This window comes from Arvicola amphibius, chromosome 2 (genome assembly GCF_903992535.2).
Source record: "Arvicola amphibius chromosome 2, mArvAmp1.2, whole genome shotgun sequence".
NCBI classification, from domain to species: Eukaryota; Metazoa; Chordata; class Mammalia; order Rodentia; family Cricetidae; genus Arvicola; species Arvicola amphibius.
This window is the reverse complement of record NC_052048.2, coordinates 40,010,621-40,035,433: the sequence shown is the minus strand read 5'-3', so window position 1 is coordinate 40,035,433 and position 24,813 is coordinate 40,010,621. Positions and strand designations below refer to the sequence as shown.

The following is a 24,813-nucleotide window of genomic DNA, read 5'->3' as shown; positions in this document are numbered from 1 at the left end:
CTAAGCTAGCCGGGCAAATGGAATGAACAAGTGGGCCCTCCTTCCAACAAGCATCAGAGGTTAGAGGAACAAAAGACTGAAGAGCTGAAAAGCTGTAACTCTAGTTACAAATGGCATTAGGGACTTTATTGCAGTCCTGGTTTCATTAAGACACCTCCTTCATAAGTGCTAATGTGAGTTTCCTAAGTAGTCTGCCTCTACCTACATATAGTTTCTTATGTGCTGTATGTGTGTGCCTGTGTGTGTGTATAACTGTGTTGTGGGAATTCGGTCTAATAGTCAATTGTATTGGGGGTGGCTTGGCTCAAAGAGCAAGTGATCTTCTCTGGGGATATGTGGCTGGATAGTAGGGTGGTTTCTTGGATGGTGTAAGAGCTGGCAGAGGCACAGCTTGGAGCTTCCCCATTGCTTTTTGGGAATGAGGTTACATCAGCAGTGGAGGAGAGCAGGTCCCACAGTGGGAAGAGAGGAGCAGCTGGTGACGCGGCCCAGATTCCTCATTCTGTCTTGTCATCATAGTGCACAGATTTTGATACTAATAAAAGGTAACACAATCCCAGACTTCCCCTTTACCTGGTGCCCCTGTGTGTGCCTCTGGGTGTATACGCCTGCATTATGTGTATCTGCATTATGTGTTTGTGTAGATGCCTGAGTGTATGCCTGTGTGTCTGTGTATTTTTGTGGGTCCATGTGCCTGTATGTAAGTCTGTATGCATATGTACCTGTGTTATGTGTATGTATACAGTTTTGCAGGAGATAAAAACTTTCAGCATTAATTGCTTGACTGTGCAGTGTCCCACTCAAACTCATGGTTTGAACATTTAGTCCCCAACTGGTTCTATTTTCAGAGGTTGCAGAAATTTTACAAGGTAAGACCTAGCTGGAGGAAGCAGGTCAGTAGAGCTGCTTCTACAAACGTTATCCCTGGGGTCCCTTACCTCTCTCTGCTTCCTGTCTTCCATGAAGTAAACAGCCTCCTCTTCTACATGCTTCTGCTGCTGCTGCCACAAGCCCAGAATCAGCAGGTCCAAGGATAAGACAAGTAACTAACACATTCAGAATCTCATTTATGGGACTGAAATGTGAAACTGTTATTATTACATTCTGCCTGTTCATATGTCAATGTGTAATATTATGAGAGTATGCTGTAGTCACCTAGATATGTGGTTTTTAAATCCTAGAATATGTTAGGATTTTGCTTGAAATGTTCTCTAATACCATGCTGCTGCTAAAAATGCAGCTAGAAGGACTGCCCAAAACTACTCAAGAATATTTATGATACATAACATTAATTAACAGGGAAAAGAGGCCAAAATATATACTCTATAAAGATGTAAACACATTACAGGTGTGTGTGTGTACGTACACGCATACATATAAACAAAGGTGGGAGGTAAGAAGTAAAAACAAAAACAGTACAGGAGTAGTAGTGACTTTAAAAATAAAAACCTTATTTCCTACAGAAGCCACTTCCTACAAATGTTTGTTATTTTTTCCTGTTGAGTGGGATTAATCATCACTTACAAGTTTTTAGAGAAACAGTTTATGTTCACAAAGTGGTCATAAATGTGTCCACATATACACGACTACTTTGTTCAGAGGTTGCATAAATACACAGCCACTGTCGGGCATGGTAGTGCATGCCAATAATCCCGAACTTGGAAGGCTGAGGCAGAAAGGGAGTTCAAGGTCAACCTAGTGAGTTTCAGACCAGGATAGGTTACAGAGTGAGACCCTATCTCAAAAACCAAAGGTGGTCTTAGTAAGATGGATCTGAGACTAAAGATGCTTGACACCAAGCCTGAAGACTTGTGTTTGATTCCAAAGATCCAACAGCAGACTCTCCCACCAGCTGTCTTTTTGTCTTCGTGCATGCACAAGTACACATGTGCTCACATGTAGTAGGAGGCGAGGTCTTCGTCCCACTGCCTGGCTAGCTTAGCCCCCAAATTAACCACATAGAAATTGTATTAATTAAAACACTGCCTGGCCCATTATATCTAGCATCTTCTTGGCCAACTCTCACATCCTGGTCTAACCCATTTTTACCAATCTGTGTAACCCCACAAGGTCATGGCTTACTGGAAAAGATCCTAACCAGCGTCAGTCTCAGACAGGAGTTTCATGGCGTCTGCCTGTCTGTGCTTTCTTCCTCCCAGAATTCTGTTCTGTCTTCTCCTACCTGAGTTCAGCCCTATCAACTAGGCCAAGGCAGTTTCTTTAATAACCAATGAAAGCAACACAAATACAGAAGGACCTCCTACACCACTCACACACTAATATAGCTTTGAAAGTAAAGGGTAACAGCAGCAGTGTTGAATAGTTAGTTCTAAGTATTACTTGACTGACATTTTGAGCAGCTAACATGAAGTTGAGCCTTTATTCAACTGCTGGGCTAAAAATAGCGCAGGGACCCGGAAACCTGGGTGGATTCTAAGAACAGGGCTGTTGGGTTGAAAGCCATCGCTCTGAAAGAAGTGTCTTCCTGGCATTGACGCATATGCTCACCAAAGCGATGCCCTTGACTTTGCATCATCTATTGTAGAAAGAAGTAGCAAGGTTATAATGGGTTCCTAACAGAATGTCCTTGCTTCAGAGAATAAAAATTGCCATAAAATACCCATGGATCAAAGGTATCAACGAACTTCTGGATGTAAAAAACATTTTCTAGCAAACAAAACATACAAGCACCACTTTTTTTTTTAAAAGGAAAACATATGGGAGGGAATGAGAAAGAAAGTTGAGCAAGGAAGAAAGAGTGAAGTCTGATGGGGGGGTACCAGTTTATTTGACATAGTGCATGATTCAAAGCATCTGGTATCTCAAAGTCAACAAGACTTCCCATCTCTCTAGTATAATATACCGAATACCCTGAATGCAGTCTGTTCAAGGCCCTTGTACCCGGAACTCAACACTTTCCCTCATTAGTACACATTTCACATTCTCTGAAGGCTTAGGGGCGAAAGGGAAACAGGGCTTCAAACTGTCCCTCTGAGCCAAAGGCACTTAATGCTAAAAGATAAAGGACAGTAGAGTCACTCCACAGACATTCCTGTGTGTTCAGAACTCTGAACTTGAGTGTCCCCATCACTGGTCCACATGAGATTTGTCACAACAATGTAAAAGACACTGATTTCCACAAAAGAACAAAGTGCAGTAGGAATATAAAAGACTCACACCCTACCCTTTCCTGAAAATAATATAGAAGAGGATTCTCACCTTATATCATTAGTATAACCCAAGGTTCACACATGGCAAAAAAATAGCTAAAAAATAATCTGTCATAAATTCTCACTATGCAATCACAATACACTCTGCTATTACGCATAGAATCTGTGAGTTGGAGGGAGTCTCAGAGACCTTTTTGTCCATCCCCCCATTTGATGATGGGACAGAAGCCCAGTCAGATGAAGTACTGGACCCCAGGGCCTAGCCCTGTGGCAGAATCTGGGCAAGACTTCAAGGTTTTCGGCTCTCTCCTTCCTCTTCAAAAGGCTCTCAAAGTAAAACATGGCGATGATCCCCAAGATACACCACACGATAAAGCACAAGCACTGACACACGCCAGCAATTTGGTCACGCGAGACAGTTCCTTTGGCCACTGGGCAGACACGTTACTCTCTTGAAGTGGGAATTCTCTATACAAGATCTGTTCGGAGTTCGGGAGGAAGCCAGTTGCAAGTTAGAAACCATTTCCTGGATCTGGAAAGGCTCCTGTTGGCTGTCAGTCCGCAGAGGGCAGGTGGTCAGCCGCACAACGGAATCCCAGGTTGGATGCAGAGCTATCTGGTGTGTTCTGGCTTCGAGCGGCACAGCGGTACCTATAGCAATAGGACTGTAAGAGATAACATGCCATAAGAGATCTGGAAACTTGGCTTAAAGTTTACGGCACAAAAGCACCTTGTACAGAGAAGGCAGAGCTCCCTGAAATCAGAGCTCCCCTGAACGGCCTTCCTACACACTCACTGTAATTTACGCTTGGCAAATTCAAGAGTCAACCAGTCAGTATTTTTCACCTTAAAAATACTACCTACATAGAGTAGAAAGGCCTCCACCACTCACAACACCCAAAAAAGCAGACAGTGGCCACCCATGGTTACCCACGTGATCATACAGTTACTAGCCACTGAGAATCACGTTTTTTACATTATATGCGAAAAACACCGAATTCCCATAATAAAGTGTTAAATTAAAAGTCAGAATATAGAGCTATATATATGGTATGACCTAACTTGTATCATCATATGCTAAGGGAGGGAAAAAAAGACTAAAAGACGTGCAAGATTATCACACACTCACAATCATTATCCTTGAGAGCAAAGTTTCTCATTTCTAGTTTATTGTATCAAATTTTGACATTTTATCAATAGAGATGAATAGTAATAAAAAGATTAATAACAGCATTAAATATTATGTTGTACATCAAACAGAAAGCAAAAATTAAAGCATAGGAACATAAAAGGTAAGAAAAGCTATAGGAAAACTGCTTTCTTCCCAATACCCTGGAATTTAAATCACAGTAATAATAAAGCTATACATTTTGGAGTGTAGTTTATCTCATTCTACCTAATTGTGTAACAGTTGAGTGTAAGTGCACACACAAATATGGACACTGATTTCCTAGGACATATTAGGCATGGTACCAGGCACTTTTGTCTTTTATTCTTAGATTGTAAGAGCCTAGGCAAACCAAACAAGTTATAGACGGTGACACAGTTGTTAAGGAAGCAAGATTACAATCCAGACAAACTGTAGTGTGGTTCCTCTCTTAGTAAGATTCCACACTCTTGGTAGGAAGGGTGCCATCCTTCTCACATCTTTTTTCCCACCCCCAACACACAAATCCTCCTTACAAACACTCACACAAACACACAGGACAGGCTACATATGCAGCCTCGGATTATCTGACACCCAGCATTTAGAAAGCTGCCAGATTCCAAAATAACCACCGTGCATAGACCTCTTGTGAGGTTCCTTCCCTGAGTCAAAGTAACAGAAAATGGAAACGAAGCCGTCATCCTGAGTACCATGAGCATACACTCAAGAGCTGGCCCACTGAACCCAAGTGCCTGCCAGGTGCTTAAAGAAACGTCAGAAATAATCACTCGCGTAGGAAATGTTGGGAACTCATGCAGAAGAGATAATTTGTGGGAAGGAGAAAATAGGTCAGCATGCAAGACATTTTTCATTCCTATTATTTCTTTTCTCTCACAAGAAGTCAGATGCTTCTAATCTTCATAAAAATTATCTCTGAGGTTGACATGAAAATTTTCTCATGCATTTCCCCAATGAAAAAAGAAAGAATATTCTATCTTCTATAGATAGTAAAACAATAGCAACCAATTTTCCTTGGACAGTGAAGAACAGAATGTATTACCAATTCTCAGGTAGTTAGAAGAAAGATGAATTTCGAATGTGCTTGAAATAACAAGAAGCTGATGGTATCTGTGCCACGCACGAACAGAAGCTCTCAAACATCTGTAAGGAGTGTGAGAGAAGATGCAGCAGAAGCCTCAGTGCAGGCGCTAGGCTGCTGTGAAATGGCAGCACTCTGATATTTCTAGACTCAAACTCAGATAAGTCAGCACTCTATGAAAACCAAACACGGGCAGTGGATTCCACACTAGCAAAGGCTGAGCTCAGGGGATGCACACATCCCATGATGGGGCCACACACAAGGAAAAAAACAAGCATTCATTTCCTGACTGCCTACTGTATTTGCCACGAGAAATTTTAGTTCCCGAATGCCTACTGTATACATTGGGAGAAATACCCAGGTCTAGGCATGGTCTTGTCCTGGCTGGCTGGAGACCACAGCAAGTGAGAAAACCATGACTACACAGCAAACACTTATAAAACAGCCTTGGGCTAAGTTAGAAGGTGAATGCTAGTCCTCCAGATCCTTTGCAGAATGTCAGTGTCTCTAGGAAGGACTTGGCCTAAGTGACACATGCATGGTTGTGGCAGTGCTTCTCCAAATGCAATTGTGCTGACTAATATTGTCAATTTGACAGGACTAAAATCGCCAAAGAGATAAACCTTTGGCCACGCAGCAGGTGAGGGGTGATTGATAAGGTTAACTGAGGTGGGAAGACCCACCCTAAATATGGGTGGTGTCATTCCCTAGGCTGCAGTGCTAGACTACATAAAAAGGAGAAAGCTAGCCAATCACCAATATTTGTCCCCCTCTGTCTCCTGACTGATGATACAAGCTATAGCCACTGTCTCCTGACTGATGATACAAGCTATAGCCACTGTCTCCTGACTGATGATACAAGCTATAGCCACTGTGACTTTCGTGTCATGAATATCACTAATATATATATATATATACATATATATATGAAAGACATATATATATGAAAGACAGTACCCTGGAACTGAGCCAAAATAGCCTTTTCTTCCACAAGTTGCTGTTAAATTCTTTATTCTGTCTGTGTGCCATATACTGTAGTATCAGTCCTGCCAAAACTTCCTTCCACCCAGTGAGTCATCTCACTGGTCCTAAGTTACTTTAGTAAGGGTATTTTATCACTGTAACACGACCACACACACACACACACACACACACACACACACACACACACACACACACACACACACAGAGAGAGAGAGAGAGAGAGAGAGAGACAGAGACAGAGACAGAGAGACAGAGACAGACAGAGAGACAGAGATAGAGACAGAGAGAAAGTCTGGAGAGCTTGTTTAAATACACATCTCTAAACTGTACACCCAGAAATACAGCTTTCATGGGGCTTGTGTGACACTCAAGTTATATTTTTAACAAGCTTCCAGGTCCTGCTTCTGCCCATGGGGTACACTTTGAGTAGCAGCAATTTATAAAGAACGATGGGAGGCAGATTAAGAGGCTAAACAATGGTATCAGAAGCATGAAAATGAGAAAAAAATTAGGCAGAAGAACAGTTAGATCATAGCTCGATCACCTCACAGCAAGATTATACATTAAATATACGAGAGCTTGTAATAGGCCAGATGTAATTTTAGGCCTGAGGAATATAATCAGAGCAGACAAACAAGGAACCTGTTATCAGAGAGCTGACATTCAAAGGGAGTAGACTGACTATAAGTGGACTGAAAACTCAAGACAGCCTCTGGCAGTGGTTATCTCTAAAGGAAGTAAAAATTGGGAGAAAGGACTGAAGGCCTCTCCAAGAGGGAGCTGAGATGCCCAAAGAATTGGAAAACTGGAATTCCAAACAAAATCAGTCAAAGATGGCTAAGGTAAAAAGCAGGCAATGTGATCGGACAGATGGAGCCACTCTACCACCTCCAAAGTTATAGGAACGGGAACGCGATACCAATGAAAATTGTGACAAACATCTTGCTAATTTTTGACCAGCAAGAGCAGAATTCCAAGCTCTGTGGCTATTTGACCTTAGGCAAAGCCTTCTAGAATCTGGGTCCTCACTGAAAAGATGACATTGTCTACAGAAGTATGTAGAAACGCTTAATCTTGGCTGGGAGACTGAGCTCAGTAGTAGAGCACACACCTAGTGTAAGCAAAGCCTGCGTTCAATCCCTTGCACCCCCAAAACTGAAACACACCAAAATGAACCCCTCCATAACAAAGGAAAACAAGTGTGTATAGAGAGCTGATGATTTGTTTAGTGTACACACACTCTTGGTCACGGAAACTTGGCGTGGCTGACCTCCTCCCCACAGAAACAGGTCTGAAGCAGACCCTTGAGACTGTGGTGACAGTGGGAAAGATGACACCTCCTGCAGCTTCCGACTGTGCACATACACGTGCTACACAGATGGAAGGGAAAGGTTTACTGCGCAGAGACGAGCAGGCTGAAGGACAACCCTGGGAATATAACACAGGGCTATAATTTTTGTGGGGTGGATTATTCTATATGTTACAAAAGCCAGGCTGCAACAGCTCTGATGAATTTTTAGTGCCTGCTCAGAACAGTGTTAAGAATGATTCTGCATCAATGACATTAGATACTAGAAAAAAACTGTGACATACATGATTGTTACTATGACTGTAATCGAAAAGCTTGAGTATACACAAAGCAATTTTATTTTTGAAAAATATATATTAAAGTACAAAAAACTCATGGCAGAATACCATAATAGAAAACTAATAGTTTTCTCTAGGACATAAACATCTGATTTTATCATCATCTTTATCATTTCTTTGCTAAATTTTACGCAACAAATTTGGTTTGCTTGTAAAGGGTCACCATAGGACGACAGCAGTTCCTGAGACTTTCATTAACCAAAACAGCTATGAAGAACTAAATCCAAAAAAGCAAGTCTCACAAAAGTGGTGAGGAGAGAGGGACATCACTTGGTGGCAGAGCATTTTCCCAGTGCATGCAAGGCCCTAGGTTTGATCCTTAGCAACAGATATACATACACACAAGCACACGCACACGCACGTGCACACACACAAGCACACATGCACACATGTGCACTTGTGAGTGCTGAAAGGTAAGGCCCATCACCTTCAAAGAATCAATCATACTTTAATTCTACTTAAACACACCCATTCACACAGAAAATATTTATTAATAAGTACTTCTTTTAAATTTCAATAATGGGTCACTAATAGAGCCACAAATAAAGAGCAAATGTCCTGGTTATGAACGTTCTGGTTATTCTTCATATTTTCTACCTTTATTTTTAGAATCAAAAGTGGTTCTTAAAGGAAGTGAGGTCTTTGGGTGACTGAAAATGGGTCATTCTATTAATTAAGAACAGGAGTAGGAGGAGGGACTTGTTTCAACCTGATTTTTATCAAAATGGCTAGTTACTTTGTAAAAGTGATCTCAGGCTCTTTGCTAAGGATGTGATCCTGGATCAGAAACAATCCATTTAAGATAATGACCTACCAGCCTGGAGACCATGAACTCAAATGAGACAGAAATATGGTTTTCATGAGGAAAATGTTTCTCAGATAAAGGACATTTTAAGGCAATTGTATCTCATATTGAATAAAATCATTCTAGGGAAGCACATACCAGAACCCAGGTCTTACCACTGCTGTTTCAAATGCCACAGGACTAATTCTTTTGGTATTTTTTAGTCTGATCCCCTAGATGCTGTGGGTTGGAATAAAGATCCCACATTTGAATGTTAGGCATCAACCCAACAACATCAATTACCAAAATTTTTATTTGAGTGCTCATTAAGTGAACTGCTCCATCGATTTAACATATGTCGATTCTTTGAGTTCTTCCAATAATCCTATGAGAAAGGTATAAATTGCACTCATATTACACATTTGAGGAAAAACTGGGGCCAAGACATATTAATAGTATGCCTAAGGCCACACTGCATGTTATCAGCAGGTAGAAAATAACAGCCTGTTTTTAACTGGATGCTGTGCTACCTTGCTGCTTCTCTTTCTGTGTCTAAGCTAGCCCGGAGGCTGGGAATCAACAAGCGGCTCCCCTCTCCAACACAGAGTCACTATTCTATTAATCTTATTCATTGGAAGGGGGAGAGTGATCATAATGAATGTATATATGTGCGTGCATGCACACGTGCACACACACACACACACACACACACACACACACACCACTCACAAACACCCTTTGTCACTTCCCATATGCCATCTTGGACCAACTCTGGATACTTCCAGCAAGAATATAATCACTATATAATACACCTCAGCCTGCATCCCTAAAAATATAAGCCAAAATAAGCCTCTTTTCCTTAAAAATGTAGTCTGCCTTGTGTTTTCATTACAGTAATAGGGAGGGGTAAGGCTAAATGCCTAAGCTTAGGTCCCAGTTTCTTTAATAAGGAACTCCACTAAGCAATTCAGAAAGAAATAATGTTAGTTTTACAAGACCTCTTCTTAAAAATGAGGATAAAAGATTGAAGATAAGACAATATTTTCCAATTATATACCAATATACCAAAACCACACAAAGATTACTAGGAACAATAAATAAGGATCTACTCATCATTAATTATATGCAAAAGTTCCCAACATTTAAAATAACTGAATTCAAACTACATAAAAAGACTAATACATCATGACTAAGTGGAATATTGCACCAGGAAAGCAATGATGGTTTAATAAATGAAAATCAAGCTGGACATGGTTGGTTGCTAATGTGAGATTCTGGGTCCCATAGTCAGTCCAAAGTTAACTTGGCTACATAGTGAGACAATGACTCAAAAAACAAGAAAAAAATGATAATTAATCATTGTGCTTCATCGTATTATACTGTACTGACTGAAAAGACAAGAAAATTATCGTTTAGCAAAATCTATATTCATTGATGAGTAAAAACTACAAATAAACTTGACAGTGGTGACACCCACCTTTAATCCCAGCACTTGGGAAGCAGAGGTAGGCAGATCTCTAAGTTCGAGGCAGCCTAGTCTACAGAGTGAGTTCCAGGACAGCCAAGGTTGCACAGACAAACCATGTCTTGAAAAAAAAATCTGCAAATACTCTCAATCTGATATGAAATGTTAATAACAACTATAGTAGTATAATACTTAATTTCAGAAAGTTATTTATTGCCTATGATCAAGGCAGTACACGCCTTTAATCCCAGCACTTGGAAGGCAGAGGCAGGTGGAATCTGTGTGAATTCAAGGACAGTCTGGTTTACATAGTAAGTTCCAGGCCAACCAGGGCAACACAGTGAGACCCTGTCTCCAAAAAACAAAAAAAGAATGAGATATGAGCCAAGCACAGTAGAACATATCCATAGTCCCATTTATTGGGAAGTTGAGGCAGAAAAAAAAAAACTCTTTACTTCAAGAATTAGAGACTGTATGGCCAGCATACCAAGACCCTGACTCAAAAATTCAATTAATTAATTAGTCAATTATGATTGCATAAAGTTAAATTCACACACATCTTATTATTAATGTAGATTTGTTGTCCTTTTTGGCTTCAGCTTTTGAAGACAGGTTCTCACTGTGTAGCCCTGGCTGACCTTGAACGCACAGAGATCCACAAGCCTCTGCCTCTTAAGAGATGGAATTAAAGGTGTATGCCACTATGCTCAGTTTAATGTAGGTATGAAGCAAGAATTGAGCTGACCTGGATGAACTTCCTACCTGAATCATATGGTCAAAGAGTCTAAACTAAGAACCATGCAGGGAACACATACCTCCAAACTCACTCACATACACCATCTAGTTTCTTGAGGCCATTACCAAACTTTGCCGTATGTTTTCAACACCTCCACAGTTTTAAAGATCCTAATGTATTTGGACAAAGTATGATAATGTGTCTATTACACAATTAGTAACTTAATTTGAAGTCACTATAGACGGCTTTAAAACTCCAGATCTGAGTCAACTACCAAGCAAAGTTTCTCAGTAGTAACAAACTGCAAAATGCTTTTTTATACACAGCAAGAAGACAGAACCTGAGTTCTCAAGGCACTGAAAATACATGACTCAAAGAGGAAAGGGGAAGGGGTCAGATTCTATTTTCAAATTCCTTCTAAAAGTTGCTTGTGAGGCACCGATCACTTAGACTAACCAAGAACTGCCATTTTGGACACTGAAATCATAGCTCATGGAACAAAAATGCACATATTAACACCCAACACACTTGGGTGCTTCCATTTTGGTAGACCACAAACCACCCTCCATTTATAACTTTAGCTTGAATCTCCACAAAGAATTCAGGAATTTACAGACATCCGAAATTGTGGGTGTGGTCCTAGACTTAAACACGGGAAGAGGTAGATAATCCACCCCATTTCACAGAGCAACAGAAGCCTCTCACCAGGAGCGAGTCAGCAGACTATCTGGTTGACAGCATGCGATTCACAAGCTCCATTTCTCCTGTTACTTCCCCCATGTCTGTTCATAAACTGAAGGCTCCCCTGTTTCTTCTCATTTGGATGGGAAGAGGTTTATACTGGCAAAAAGGAATGGAATGTTTGGGGGCAGTATGTTATAATGAATGTGTGACCCACAAGAACATGCGACAGTTTAGTAGTATGACTGACCTTATGGCACATGTAGGATCCACCTTTCTTCACGCGGTCTTTCCCAGAAGTGGGACCTTTCTATGGATGAAAACAAAACCCATGTTAGTCTCAACAACATGAATGCTCTTCACATAGTGGGAAAGGGTTCATTTTGTTAGAGGCGCTCACCCGTGGCTGCCTAAACTCTCCACGTGTTTCCATCCTGGACCCCGGCACCTGCAGTCACACCCTTCTGAATACCCACGTCCCCAAATATCCAACCACCTTTCCTCTGCAGTCCACCTCAAGTTCCATGCTACTGAATGAGGACTGTGTGATGACAGGAAGCAATTCTACCTGCCTTGGTACCTACTAAACCACTTGGCAGCATCTCCTGCCTCACCTTCCTGCTATTCATATTTATCCTGTATTATCACCAGCTTATTCAACCAGATAGAGAGGTTGAGTTATGTTATTGGTGGTTAATAATTCCTCTATGTCTTACCTACTACACCCTTTACACAGTCTCAAAAGTGATATACAACCATTTGACTGTTAATGTAATTCAGAAGCAAGACACCGTAGACAAAGTGCCTACTAGAAAAAAAACGTGCTCTAAGTATTTTTGTATTAATTCTTGGGTCATCAACAGCCCCTTGGAGGGAGGTTAAGTAGCAGAATGAAGATTCATACCCAAGCTTTGTTCCAGGATTTGTGCTCTGAAGCGCTCTGAGACCTTACTTCCCATTAGAAAGCAGAAGGGCAGAAAGTGGAGAGAGCCTCATGCTCACAAGAAGGAACAGTGAGGAGAACAAAGACCCAGAGTAGCCAAAAGGCAAGTCTGTTTCTTCTAGAAAGTTCTGATAAAACAGCAATGGAGATGAAAATCCTGGCGCTTCCACTGCCAAGATAAAAGCCTCAAGATCAAGTTTGCTCTCCAAAAGGCCTGTAAGAAGTGCCAAGAAGCTCCCATAAGCCAGAGTTAGGGAGTGGAGTGGAAATGCTTTTGTTTTTCCTTTGTTGTTCAAAAAGACAAATAATCACACAGCCATCTGCTCTGTTTACTGAAAATAAGAGAAGCCTGCACAATCTTCTTCCTGGCTTAGTTTTCCTATTTCTAGCTAAAAACATACTTATCAAAGGCTATTAACTATGAGACAAAAGTTAAAAGGACCATGCAGGCCTCACTCTCAAAGGGGGTGGCACACTGTCTTGACACTGTTATCAAGGTGGCTAGAAGGGCAGGTTTCTTCCAAGTAATCCCAGGTATTTATACACTGTCACATAGTCACTGACTCTACATTATTCCTGTGCGAGTTCAGGGTATTCCCAAGGCCCTAAACACTTAGATACATTGATAAATTTTTCCAATTATAATTGGCATACTGAAAATATAAAAAAAAACACCAGTGAAGATAAAGGCGACAATCACAGCTTTCTCTTGAGGAACATCTGACAGCTATTGCATCAGAATCTCTGGAGGAGTTTATCAGTGTATAAAAGTAAGGCATTGGGCGCTACAAAGACATTCAGCGGTGAAAAGCACTGTCTGCCCTTCCAGAGGACCCAGGTTCAGTTCTCAGCACTGATACAGCATCTCACAGCCATCCATAACCCCAGTCCCAGGGGATCTAAGACCTACTTCTGGCTTCTGCAGGTACTGCATGTATATGGTGCACAGATATAGATGCAGGCAAAACACCTGTGCACATAAAAAAGTAGGGAAAGGGTAAGGCATTAAGCAAGAATTAACCTGAAAAGCTGAGGAGATGGCTCAGCAGTTAAGAGCACAGACTGCTCTTCCAGAAGACCCAGGTTTAATTCCCAGTACCCACATGGCTCACATAACTGTCTGTAACTCCAGTTCCAGAGGACCCAATACCCATGGCAAAAAACACCAACGTACATTTAAAAAAAAATCATTTGAGGCACGTATAATTACATATCTGCTCATATGATGGCCATATCACTTAAGACTCTTTCTTGCTTGGGAATTCTTGCATTTGCTGCCTTGGGAGGTTTGTCCCAGTCTATCAGACCATAGGTTAATGACAATTCAGTTCTTACCATAATTATCATGATATATGCCAGAATATAAGGTAAATTTTGTTTTGTCAAAATACATGTAAGAACAAGAACAGGTCGTTCACCAATAGGAAGATGTAACAACAAAATTTCCCTCTCATTGTTACTCCAATGTCCTAACGCTGCAGCTGAAAAATATTTCCCCCTTCATGGTAGCACAGCACTAACAAGAGCCATCGCAGGATAATACGACTACAACAGCCAACACAATCCTGAACCTAGGTGACTGCCCAACTACTTGCTATAAATGAGACAATTTTTCTTATAAAACAAGACATAGGATTAGGTAGAAATGAAGTGCTTACCACCTTGCCAAAAAGGCAGGAAAATTACTAAGAGGACATAGTGTCTTAAATAGTGACCCTAAAACTCAAGTTATAAAGAGCCTTAAAAGGTTACTAATTTGGGTTGCTGGGATGGCTCAGGCATAAAGGGGTTTGTCACGAAGCCTTTTTGATCTAAATTCAATCCATAGGACTTATATGGAAGAAGGAGAAAACTGACTCCTGCAAGCTGCCTTCTGACTTCCACATACTCATTATGCCACCTGTGCCCACACATAAACATATAAACAAAAATTTAAAAATGGGTTAGTGATGATATCTCTATTTCTCTGTCTTTCGGTGGTAAGAGCCTATTGCTGAAAACATCACTTGCTTTGGGTGCAGGACATGGAGAAATCAACCTCGAGCTGACCAGTAAACTCCTGAATGGCTGGCCTACAGAGACAGAGGTGCTATGCAGTTGCTGGGGGAAAGAAACATTGCTGTCCGCACCTAGTGTAGGACCCTGACAACACAATACTGAACTGTTGGCAAGATATGCCCATATCAGCAGTGGCATGATAATAAAGAGAGTAACCAACTTTCTGGTTGGCTAGGTGCCCAGCTCCACAGGAGGAATTTCATACCTGATACTGTAAACCTGCTCGAAAGTCCATTACCAAAGAGATCAAAGGCCTTGGGGGAGCCTACTGTTTTTGCTTTGCTAAATGGTCACACTGTCATGCTGTCTTCTAAATGTTTATACCCATGGATTTGTGTTGCTCTCATATTTGGTCAGAGACAATTGTTATGTAAGACCCATAAGTGGTCGAGGTGCATAGTTTGAGTTGCTCTATGGATGTGTCATCTTTGTTAGCTTGCCAACACCTAAGGCTCAGGAAACATCATAGAAGAGGGGTGGAAAGAATGTAAGCGCTAGCAGACAGGAGGAGAGCTGTATCATGCTGACTTCTGGATATGACCTGGTTGTTCACTGCATCAGTTTCATAAGTTCAAGTCAGCCAAAATTCCACAATGGATCAAGGAAGAGTCCTCAAGACCCATCGCTACTCAAAGAACTAAAAATATTATTTTAAAATTTTACATTTTATAGACACACACTGAAATTTTAGGTAAAAATCATATTGGAATGTCCTTTAAAAATAACATAAAGGTAATGATTAAACTATGACATAATTGCCAAAATAGAAGCTTTACAACGTGTCACAACTCTGTTCCAGCCGTATTCTCATAGGACCCACACACTTGAAGAAAACCACTATTTCATAATACAGTGTACATATGTATGACCATATCAAAAATCAACTTTAAAAATCAGCATTACAGCCACTTTTTATTACAGTAAAAATTCAGTAATAAATTCATCTTACACATGTAGATGTGTACAGACACAGACTCACTAGTGGTTGGTTCCAGCTCGGATTGAATGAGTCACAACTAACTGAGAGAGCTATTGATCACTGAGTCTAAGCTATGGGGTTTCATTTACATCTCAACACTTTAAAACAAAAAAACTTAAAAGTAACATTTAGCTAAGATGCCACCAAACAGAGTCACTAACATTATTATTAGTAACATTGTTTGAAGAAATAAAAAAGAAAGTTAAGAGGCAGGGATGTGGGCCTTTAAAATCGTCATTCATGAGTTACTTGTCAAACTCTTAATAAAAATTGGGGAATAGATTCAGTGTAGGAAAAACTAAAATTCTCTAGTATTAGAAGAGTCTCCTTTGCTCACTCAGAAACAATTCATTAAAAAATTTTAAATAATCTTTCATTGTGTTTCCTGTCTCATTATAAACAACCCAATACCATAAACACAATTCATTCTGCAAAGCAGAAAATAGTAATGAGCTTCTAGAAGATTTCCACAATACTCTAAATAAACCCACACTCATACCCTAGTAAGCAACCCCAATGAAACTCACTGGGACAGATGGTTAAGTGGGGACATGAACATATGGACGGATGGACACACACACACACACACACACACACACACACACACACTAGCTGGGAGGAGGATGGGTATCAGAGAAAATGGGATGGGGACAAGAGAAAAATGAGATAAAAATTGTATTTGTGTATGTGTATGAAAATGTAAAGAGCCGGATGGTGGTGTTACAAAGTTTTAATCCCAGCTTTGGGAGGCAGAGGCAGAGGCAGGCAGATCTCTAAAGTTGGAGGCCAGCCTGGTCTACAGAGCAAGTTCCAGGATAGCCAGGGCTACAGAGAGAAACCCCGTCTTGAAAAAAAAAAAGGCATAATGAAACCCATTATTGTATATAATTGATATATACTAATAAAATATTTAAAAATAAGTAAGAATAATGAAGTAAAGTAAAAGAATGAGCCTCTGTGGAAGAGGTCAACCAGCACATTGTAGATGTGACTTGTACAAACATGGAACATGTGAGGACACTCCAGCGGTACTCAGATGCTGGCTGTGCTGGCTGACAGCCCTAAAGCCATTGGCAGAGTGTGGGCAGAGCAACACAGATTAGCAGTTTACAATTACTACAGACATCTCTTTCAATCATAATGGAAATCCGAGCTTAAGAAAAAGGTGGAAGCAGTGAAGAGCTAGATTCAAGTTGTCTGAAATCAGAAAATACCTTTGATATTGACCAAACCAGATGCTGTAGTATGGACTTTTTGCCTTTAAGAAAATAAAAAGAGGGATCGTGAAACTACTCAAAATTTCTAAAGAGAATTTTAAAAGGCCTCATAGATTTCTCTATGAAGCATCTGCTCAAACAACCCAGACAGATGCTTAGAAGCCCTGTGTTTTTCCTACTTACTAATAACACTTCTCACCAGCCTCCCAGAAACATTTAATTCTCTCTGCCTAATAACCTGGTTCCACTTGCTCAGTAGACTCTTTCTTACCTTGCAGGATCTACCTCATCAAATGTTACCTCTGAATGAAAAACATGGGCTCAATCAACTTGGCTTCAAATCCTGCCTCCAAAACTGAATGACCCTTTGGGATAGTTATGCAATCCCCCTATTCCCCCAGGTTCCTCTTTTACAAAATAGAGATAATAATGGTCCCTGCTCCTCTGGACCAATGTAGAGACTGAAGGAGATGATGTCTAGGACGTACTGAGCAAATGACAGGCAATCTGTGTCAGGCTGATGGCACTGCTTTGTATTATTAATTTATAACTAAGATTTCCCAAAGGCACTCATGAACTGAATAGACCTCAGAGTGTATAACTTCAAATTCAAACCCACAGAGACCACTTGATCTAGTTTGTCTGATGCTCAACTCCCAGATGGAGCTGTCCAAGCCCTAATAAAATTAATGGCACGCTAACAACCCTTGTGAAATAAAGACAGACTGTTTTATACTATAATAAAATTACCATAGTTAGCATCACAAAGTACAGTCTGACTCTATCGTGGCATTGGACTTAGTTGAACTGAACTTTTCATCAGTAAAACCAACACAGAAACCTGTGAGTCATAGACAGCAGATTTAATGTCATTTCAACATAATGAAAAAATCCAAAAATATTTGCCTTCATAAGGTATCTCTCTCCACTAGCCTAGTCCAAGCCATGTCCCAACACCTGAGAGAAAACTGGAATTCAAAATGCTCTATTGGACAAGAAAAGGTATTCTTTATTTTTTTTAAAAAAAATTTAAACAGCAATTTTGTGACTATCTCAAAATATCTCCCAATCTTGGGAGATAATCTGGATTCTGCCCTCTCTTTCACCCCTACATCCAACTAGTCCAATTAGCTTTACCTCCAAAGGAGAGCTTTAAAGAATGACAGCTCATCATCTCCATGGCAACCTCTCTGGTTCAGGCCACCATCATTTCTCACCAGAACCAACTGCAATAGCCTCCTAACAGGCCTTTACAGATACCAAAAATGATACCTGGTAGCATCTAACAATATGTGTTGAGTAGATAAAAGACTGGCATCTCATGACAAAGCCAGGAAGAAAAAGGAATGCATACTGTATAATTTCACTTTTCTAAAACTAAAAAAGTACCAGCTAATCTGTGCTTTCTAGAAAGAGGATCAAACGTTGCTGAGACATGAGACACAGAGAGGGGCAAAATCACAAGGTGGCACAAAGAAGTCTGAGGTGACTAGTATGTTCATTATTCTGATTGGAATGATCTCATGGATGTTTACCAAACTGGGACAAAATGAACACTTTAAATGTATGCAATGTATTACATATCAATATCAATTATGTAAAACTAATACTGGGGAGTTGCTTGTTTATTCACTTATTTTGAGCCTGGGTCTCACTCGATAGCCCTGGCTGGACTAGAAGCTCCATGTTGACCAGGTTACCTCAAATTCATAGAGATCTGCCTGCCACTGCATCCCCAAGTGCTGGGAGGAGTGCAAGCCCTGCCTTGTACAACTAGCATTGTTTTTTTTTTTTTTTTTTTTTTTTTTTTTTTTTTTTTTTTTAGAGAAAACAAAAACCGGATAATGATAAAAGTCAGAGTAAACCATAAGTCAGTAAGAAGACAAAGTCAGTTGCAGTAAAATATAAAATCTAAAGCATATCATGACAGGATCTCTGCAAACACCATAGGCAGCAGACCTCCATGCCTCCCATACATTACTAGAGGCAAGAAGAAACAGACCTATCCGACAAGATATGCTCTGAGCTGTTAACTAGAAAAGCTGACTATTAAGAACAGGGGCTTAGCTGACTAATTTTTTTTTTCTACTTTTGCTTGGAATTTTCTATAAATACCAAAAAATTTAAAGTCAAAAGATACAAAATGAAAAGATATATTGTGTCTTACATGACCCAAACTGTTGGTCATCAAAGACTTCCATAGATGTTTAAATGCGGACAACTCAGATATTAAAGGGAGAGCTTTTATTCTCCACTCTACAATTTTGAGAAGGTTGTGCTGAAAGCTAAGTTTCCCTTGTCCTGGTTGACTGAGTGCTGGATCCCTGGCAAACTTGACTTCTAGACAAGGCTTCCAGCTGGCAAATGACATGGACTCCTCCACACAGGGTTCCAGCAGCCCAAAATGCAGGGCAACAAAAAACCATCCCGCTGCCTATTTGAAGGTCTCCTTGCACACTAAAGCACTAATGTACCAACAGGGGCATCGTGAGTGTGACCAAGACACTTGTTGTGCTCACCTGCTCCTAGGAAGCTCCTTTAGTCATCACTGCCAGCTTCTGTTTCTAAACAAGGTCTCACTGTGGTAGGGCAGGTTGCCTCAGCCTCCTGAGAGCGGAGATGATAGTTGTAAACCATCACACCAGCCCACCCCACCCCACCTCTTTAAAGAAAGGCACTCTGCTTTCAAACATTCTGTAATGTAAAAACAACTGATAACCGCAATTGTCTGCATCACAATTACTGCAAGCACACTAACCTTTTTCATCTCATTTGATTCCAGTGATGGATGATCCAGGAAAGCAGAAAGTATCATTTTAAGGATGAGGAATTTGGAAGCCCCTAGAGATAAAATGTGTGTCAAGTCCTAGTCTCACAGCTAGCAAGTAATGAGCCGGGAGGCCATATAATCAGAACACCACAGCGCCTGCAGACTTATCTCACCTCTAGCCAAAAAAAACAAAAAACAAAAAACAAATAAACCATCTTATTGGTATCACAAAATCTCTTCCCAAGGTACACAGTAAAATGTCCTAATAATTCTCTTTTATACTCAGTATTAAACATGGACAAAGGATTTTAAAGTTAAGCAGATAAAAGCATTACTTCAAATAAAGCTTTTTGGAATTTTGTGAAATATTATTCATTCCTTAGGAAAGGATTAATGGAAAAGGGTATACAAGTTGAGTGTGGTGGTGAATGCCCTTAATCCCAGCACTTATGAGGAAGAGGAAGGAGGATCTCTGTGAGTTCAAGGTCAGCCTTGTCCACATAGTGAATTCTAGGACAGCCAGAGCTACATAATAGGACCCTGTCTCAAAACAACAATAGAAAAAAAAAAACAAGAAAGGAAGGAAGGAAGGAAGGAGAGAGAGAGAGAGAGAGAGAGAGAGAGAGAGAGAGAGAGAGAGAGAGAGAGAGAGAGAGAGAGAGAAATGAGAGATGGGTTTAGTTATACCAGGAAAAGAGGAAAGAGGAAATGATGTTCAAGAGAGACATCTGACACAAACCAAATGAACAGCTCCCCATATTTTCTTTGTAAAACCACTGAATCCTGTGGTAGTAAATTATTCTGTCTGTGAAATGAATGAGAACATCTATTTCCTTAATGCTATCTGTTCTGCTCTTGCCTGGTCAAAGAGGAAGAGAATTCTCAAAACTGCATTCAAGCTGTTCATATTTTGATGGATGGCCCTCCGATTCTAAGGAACTTCAAATCTTGCTTCTGGAATCATGCACAAAATATGGTATTTAACATAATAATTCTGATTACATGAAAAGCAGCATAAAATGCATAGAGGTTGATATGTAACACATACATTCTATATCTAAGTATTATTTTATATGTACCCAAACTGTTTAATGGCTATTTATTGGTTATTCTATTATCATTATTATAAGATAACCACACACTTTATTGTTAAATAAAAGAAATGTTTAAAAGACAAAGGAAGAACTATTAACAACTGTGCTGGCACAAGTGCGTATGACACTTAGTCATCTGCCATATTTTTAAATGAAGAATTAGGGACAAGAAAAGGTGAGAAGACTACTAAGGTCCCAAGCAGGTCGAGGAGTCAGGGTTCCAGCCCAGGTTTTCACTTGGTTATGTACTCTGTGTGGGCCACTTCATATGGCATCATATTCTTGCAATAAGTGACTCAGCTGTTCCAATTAAGGTACATAAACTTCCCTCTAGAGATTCCTTTCAGAAAAATACCTACAACTCAAGGAGAACGTTGAGTGAGTTCATTTTTAAAGGACATTGATTAGTTTCACCTCCCCACCTTCCAATTTGGGGGTGGTTGTGAGAAGGGATCACTGTACCTCAGGCTAGCCTCAAACTTTTCATATATAAAAAACTAAAATAAGTGGCCATGAGAATGAATAAATATTTTCAGGGGCCAGGGGAAGCCTGAGTCACCTGGGTGCCTTATTTCAGGCTATACCTGGAATGGGGACGACCTTATAAGACTAAGATCTTAATCTGTGGGGTCTGCGCTAAGGCCCAGAGTTACAGTTAATGTTAAACCACTGAGCTGATTATCCATTGGTGTGGGAGAACTGGTGTAATAAAATGACATGTGTTTCATGTCAGGGGAAAAAAATCAATACACACATACACATGTACACACACATGATTTGATGTCTGAAGTGGTATCAGAACCACATACGTGATGGCACATGTCTGTAATCACAGACTTAGGACAAAAGCAGGAAGACTTCAAATTTGGAGCCAGCCTGCACATAGAAAGTTCGAAGCCAGATGGGGATATATAATGAAACCCCTATCTCCAAACAAAGAAGAGAAAAAGGAGAGAAAAAAATGAGAAAGGCGATGAGAGAAGAAAGAGGAAAAGGAGGAAGCGGCAGTGACGGCCGCTATGACAAGTGACAGGAAAAATGAGACATACCAGCATTTCCCACCTCACAGCAATTCTCCCTTTATTTCTGCAAGTATAAGGCTGTACCTTGACAGCACAAGCTTTGTTCTGCTCCCCGATTAATATGAGCATTCACCAGCATCTGAGACTGGGGATGTCAACAGCCATTTACTGTGACTCCACAGTGACTACGCTATACTTACATGCCCGTGAAATAACTGTTGGCCAGAGATTCGGGATTTGGCAAACGAAGGGAGTAAAGGCCAGAAACAAACAGACAAATGAAAGATGGAAAGGGTCACTTTAAAAATCTTATTTCTACGAAACCACAAAGTCAGTCTTGGTCTTAAAACATACTGCAGATAGGAAGTAACCAGAGACATCCTCAGGGTGAGCAAGACAGATGGCATCCCCAGGCAGACAGCACAAGGACAAGGAACTGGGACCACCAGGGTCTAGTCTGGGTTCTGACTCTCACTCTTGGTCTTGAGTCCCCTCATTTGTGAAATGAGAGAGCTGCAGAGGGACACTCTGAGGTCCCGCTTTCACGACCATGTCATGGGAGCTTGTAGACACAGCCTTAGACAGTGCTTATCCCATCATCCCAAGCTGTTTCACAGCCTCTAGAGAACTTTCATTCCATTCTTCCAGAAATGGGAGATAAGCAACCACAACCTTCTTTAAAATGCCTCAGTAAGAGTTTCAACTTTTGTAGCCACTCCCAACAACTACCAGGTAGGAGGAAGAGAAGAAAAGTGGAGCCAGGCTCCAGGAAAGTAATTTAAGGCTCTCAACTACCCAGTGCCATACCCACACACACTGTAGTAAATGAGAGGCAATTTTAAAATTATGGATATGAAGTTTCTAAGTGCTAAAAACCAGGCAGCCTAAATACAGAGGCAGCCACTGCTGAGAGAAAACAAGTCACATGGATTTCTGTACCAAGGAAACCACCATCTACCAAAAGCTGCACACTGCTCTGTGGAGTATGTCTTCTAATGTGCAGGTGCTTCTTCCAGCTCCAAAAGCTGGGGATATACTGTACACCACACCCTTGTCTACCCAACACCAGTGATAGGCACACTAAAGTATAGGGAAATCAGCTTCTCCACTGTAAACAATGCATACACCTTTTTAAAAGGTGACTTCCAGTGAACCCAAACCAAACCACCAATATCACAGGGTACCAGCTACACAGGCTTAAATACCTGCTCCAGAGTCAATCACTTCTACTTCACAGAAAGCACTGAGAGCCTCAGTCCTGCAAGCAAGGTCAGACAGGGTTCTAAGCATCCCTTAAAGTGAAAAGGGTAAACAAGTCAGTTTTCCTAAGGATTTAACACATTCTCAGGCGCCCTTCTGTGTTCTGCACGATACTTCATCAGCAAGTTAAGGGAGAAGATGGCAATTAACTTACACCAAATGGTAGTTTAACTTAAACATTATTTTCAAGGAACTACTTAAAGAGTCCCATGATTTTACTTGGACGGTCTGAAAGTGGGTAAGTGCTAAGTGCCCACTTCTGGGCACCGTCTCAGTTGATGAGATGCAGTGTTTACTTCCTGTGCTGGGTATGAAGTGGAGGCTGGCCATGGGAAGAAGTGTTATTTATAACTGCATGCTACCAGATGGCATAACTCTCCTCCACATTTCTAAAAGGGGCCAGAGAAAAGCTCCTCCATGTATTAGATTTCAGAGTAAGGTGTATTGTGGCTTACAAATACTTCTTTAAAACTTTGATTACATCCCAAACACTAGTTTTAATTAGCATTTATGAAGTGCTTACTACATACCAGCCTCTACACTACACATTTTCTTCAAAGTACCATGGAAACCTCTCAATAACCTGGAAAAGCACTACTATTTTTTCACTTTTTCAATGACATTTATTTACTTATTGTTTATGTGGGCATGTATAGGTAAGCAAGGCAATGAAACAACTTGGGATGTATCCAAGGGTGTATCTATGAGCTCCCATGAAATGGGAGTGGAGCCAGGACCTCAGAGGGCCCCTTCAAAGCACTTGAACTTAACAAATGAGGGAACTCAAGACCAAGAGTGAGGGTCAGACTAGATAGACCCTGTGGTTCCAGTTCCTTGTCCTGGTGGTGGCTGCCCAGGGATGCCATCTGTCCAGCTCACCCCGAAGATGCCTCTTTCCATCTGCAGTGTGATTTAAGATCAAGGCTGGTTTTGGTCTTTGTAGAAATAAGATTTTAAAGTGCCCCTTTCCGTGGCACACATGGAGGCCAGAGGGAAAGCTTGAAGACAGTCTTCTCCTTCCACAACAAAGGAATCAAAGACAGACATCAGGTGTGGTGGCAGCACCTTCACCCTCCGAGCCACGTTATCAGCCCACAATACCAGCTCATCACTGACATACAAGGAAGCTGAGTGAATGCATTAAAACCCGCTTCAGTCTGTTCAATTAGTGGGTGGCTGAGCATGGACTTAAAACAAGACCCAACTTTAAAACTAAATGCTTCCAACATCCACAGTATATTTCATTCCTACATGTGATTAAATAGACACACATTTGTGTGTGCCTAGGTGTTTTCACTTGCTTTTACTTTTTAAATATCTGCCACCCTTGTGAGGTAAAGGACCTCTAGCTACAAATGCCCAAAACCTTACACACAAATGTGGCATTGGTAGATTGCTGATAAACAGATGAAAATACAAACATTCCTCAGGATCTGGAGAGGACTGGTTCGAAGACTCAAATCCACACAGAGTTCCATTCCTTATGCCAAATGAAGCAGTGCTAGCAGAAAATCTACACATCCTGCTGTGTATTCTGCATCTCTAGATTATTTATAATTTATAATGGTACACAGACACTATGCAAAGCTCTACTATATGACATTGTTTAGGAAATATGGCAGCAAAAAGGTCTGGACAGTTTTTGGTGCAATTTTTCAAATTTTTCAGTGGGTAGTTGATGGGAACCTTGGAAGTATAACTTGTTGATACCAAAGGCCTCCTCCATGGACTCACACCAGAGTGATGTGTGATATACA

At 40.7% G+C, this 24,813-nt stretch overlaps 1 protein-coding gene across 2 annotated transcripts in view; it reads right to left on the bottom strand.

The window, feature by feature from the left end:
• Positions 1–2,770: 2,770 nt before the first annotated feature.
• Positions 2,771–24,813, bottom strand: part of Sumf1 (sulfatase modifying factor 1) — an 82,839-nt gene continuing 60,796 nt past the window's right edge. For both annotated transcript variants that reach the window (XM_038319600.2, XM_038319601.2), the window contains 2 exons: positions 11,964–12,023; positions 2,771–3,835 (listed from right to left, as the gene is read on the bottom strand). In XM_038319600.2, coding sequence (XP_038175528.1) covers positions 3,725–3,835; positions 11,964–12,023 — 171 coding nt within the window. In that variant the 3' untranslated portion in view covers positions 2,771–3,724. The remainder of the gene's footprint in view (positions 3,836–11,963; positions 12,024–24,813) is intronic.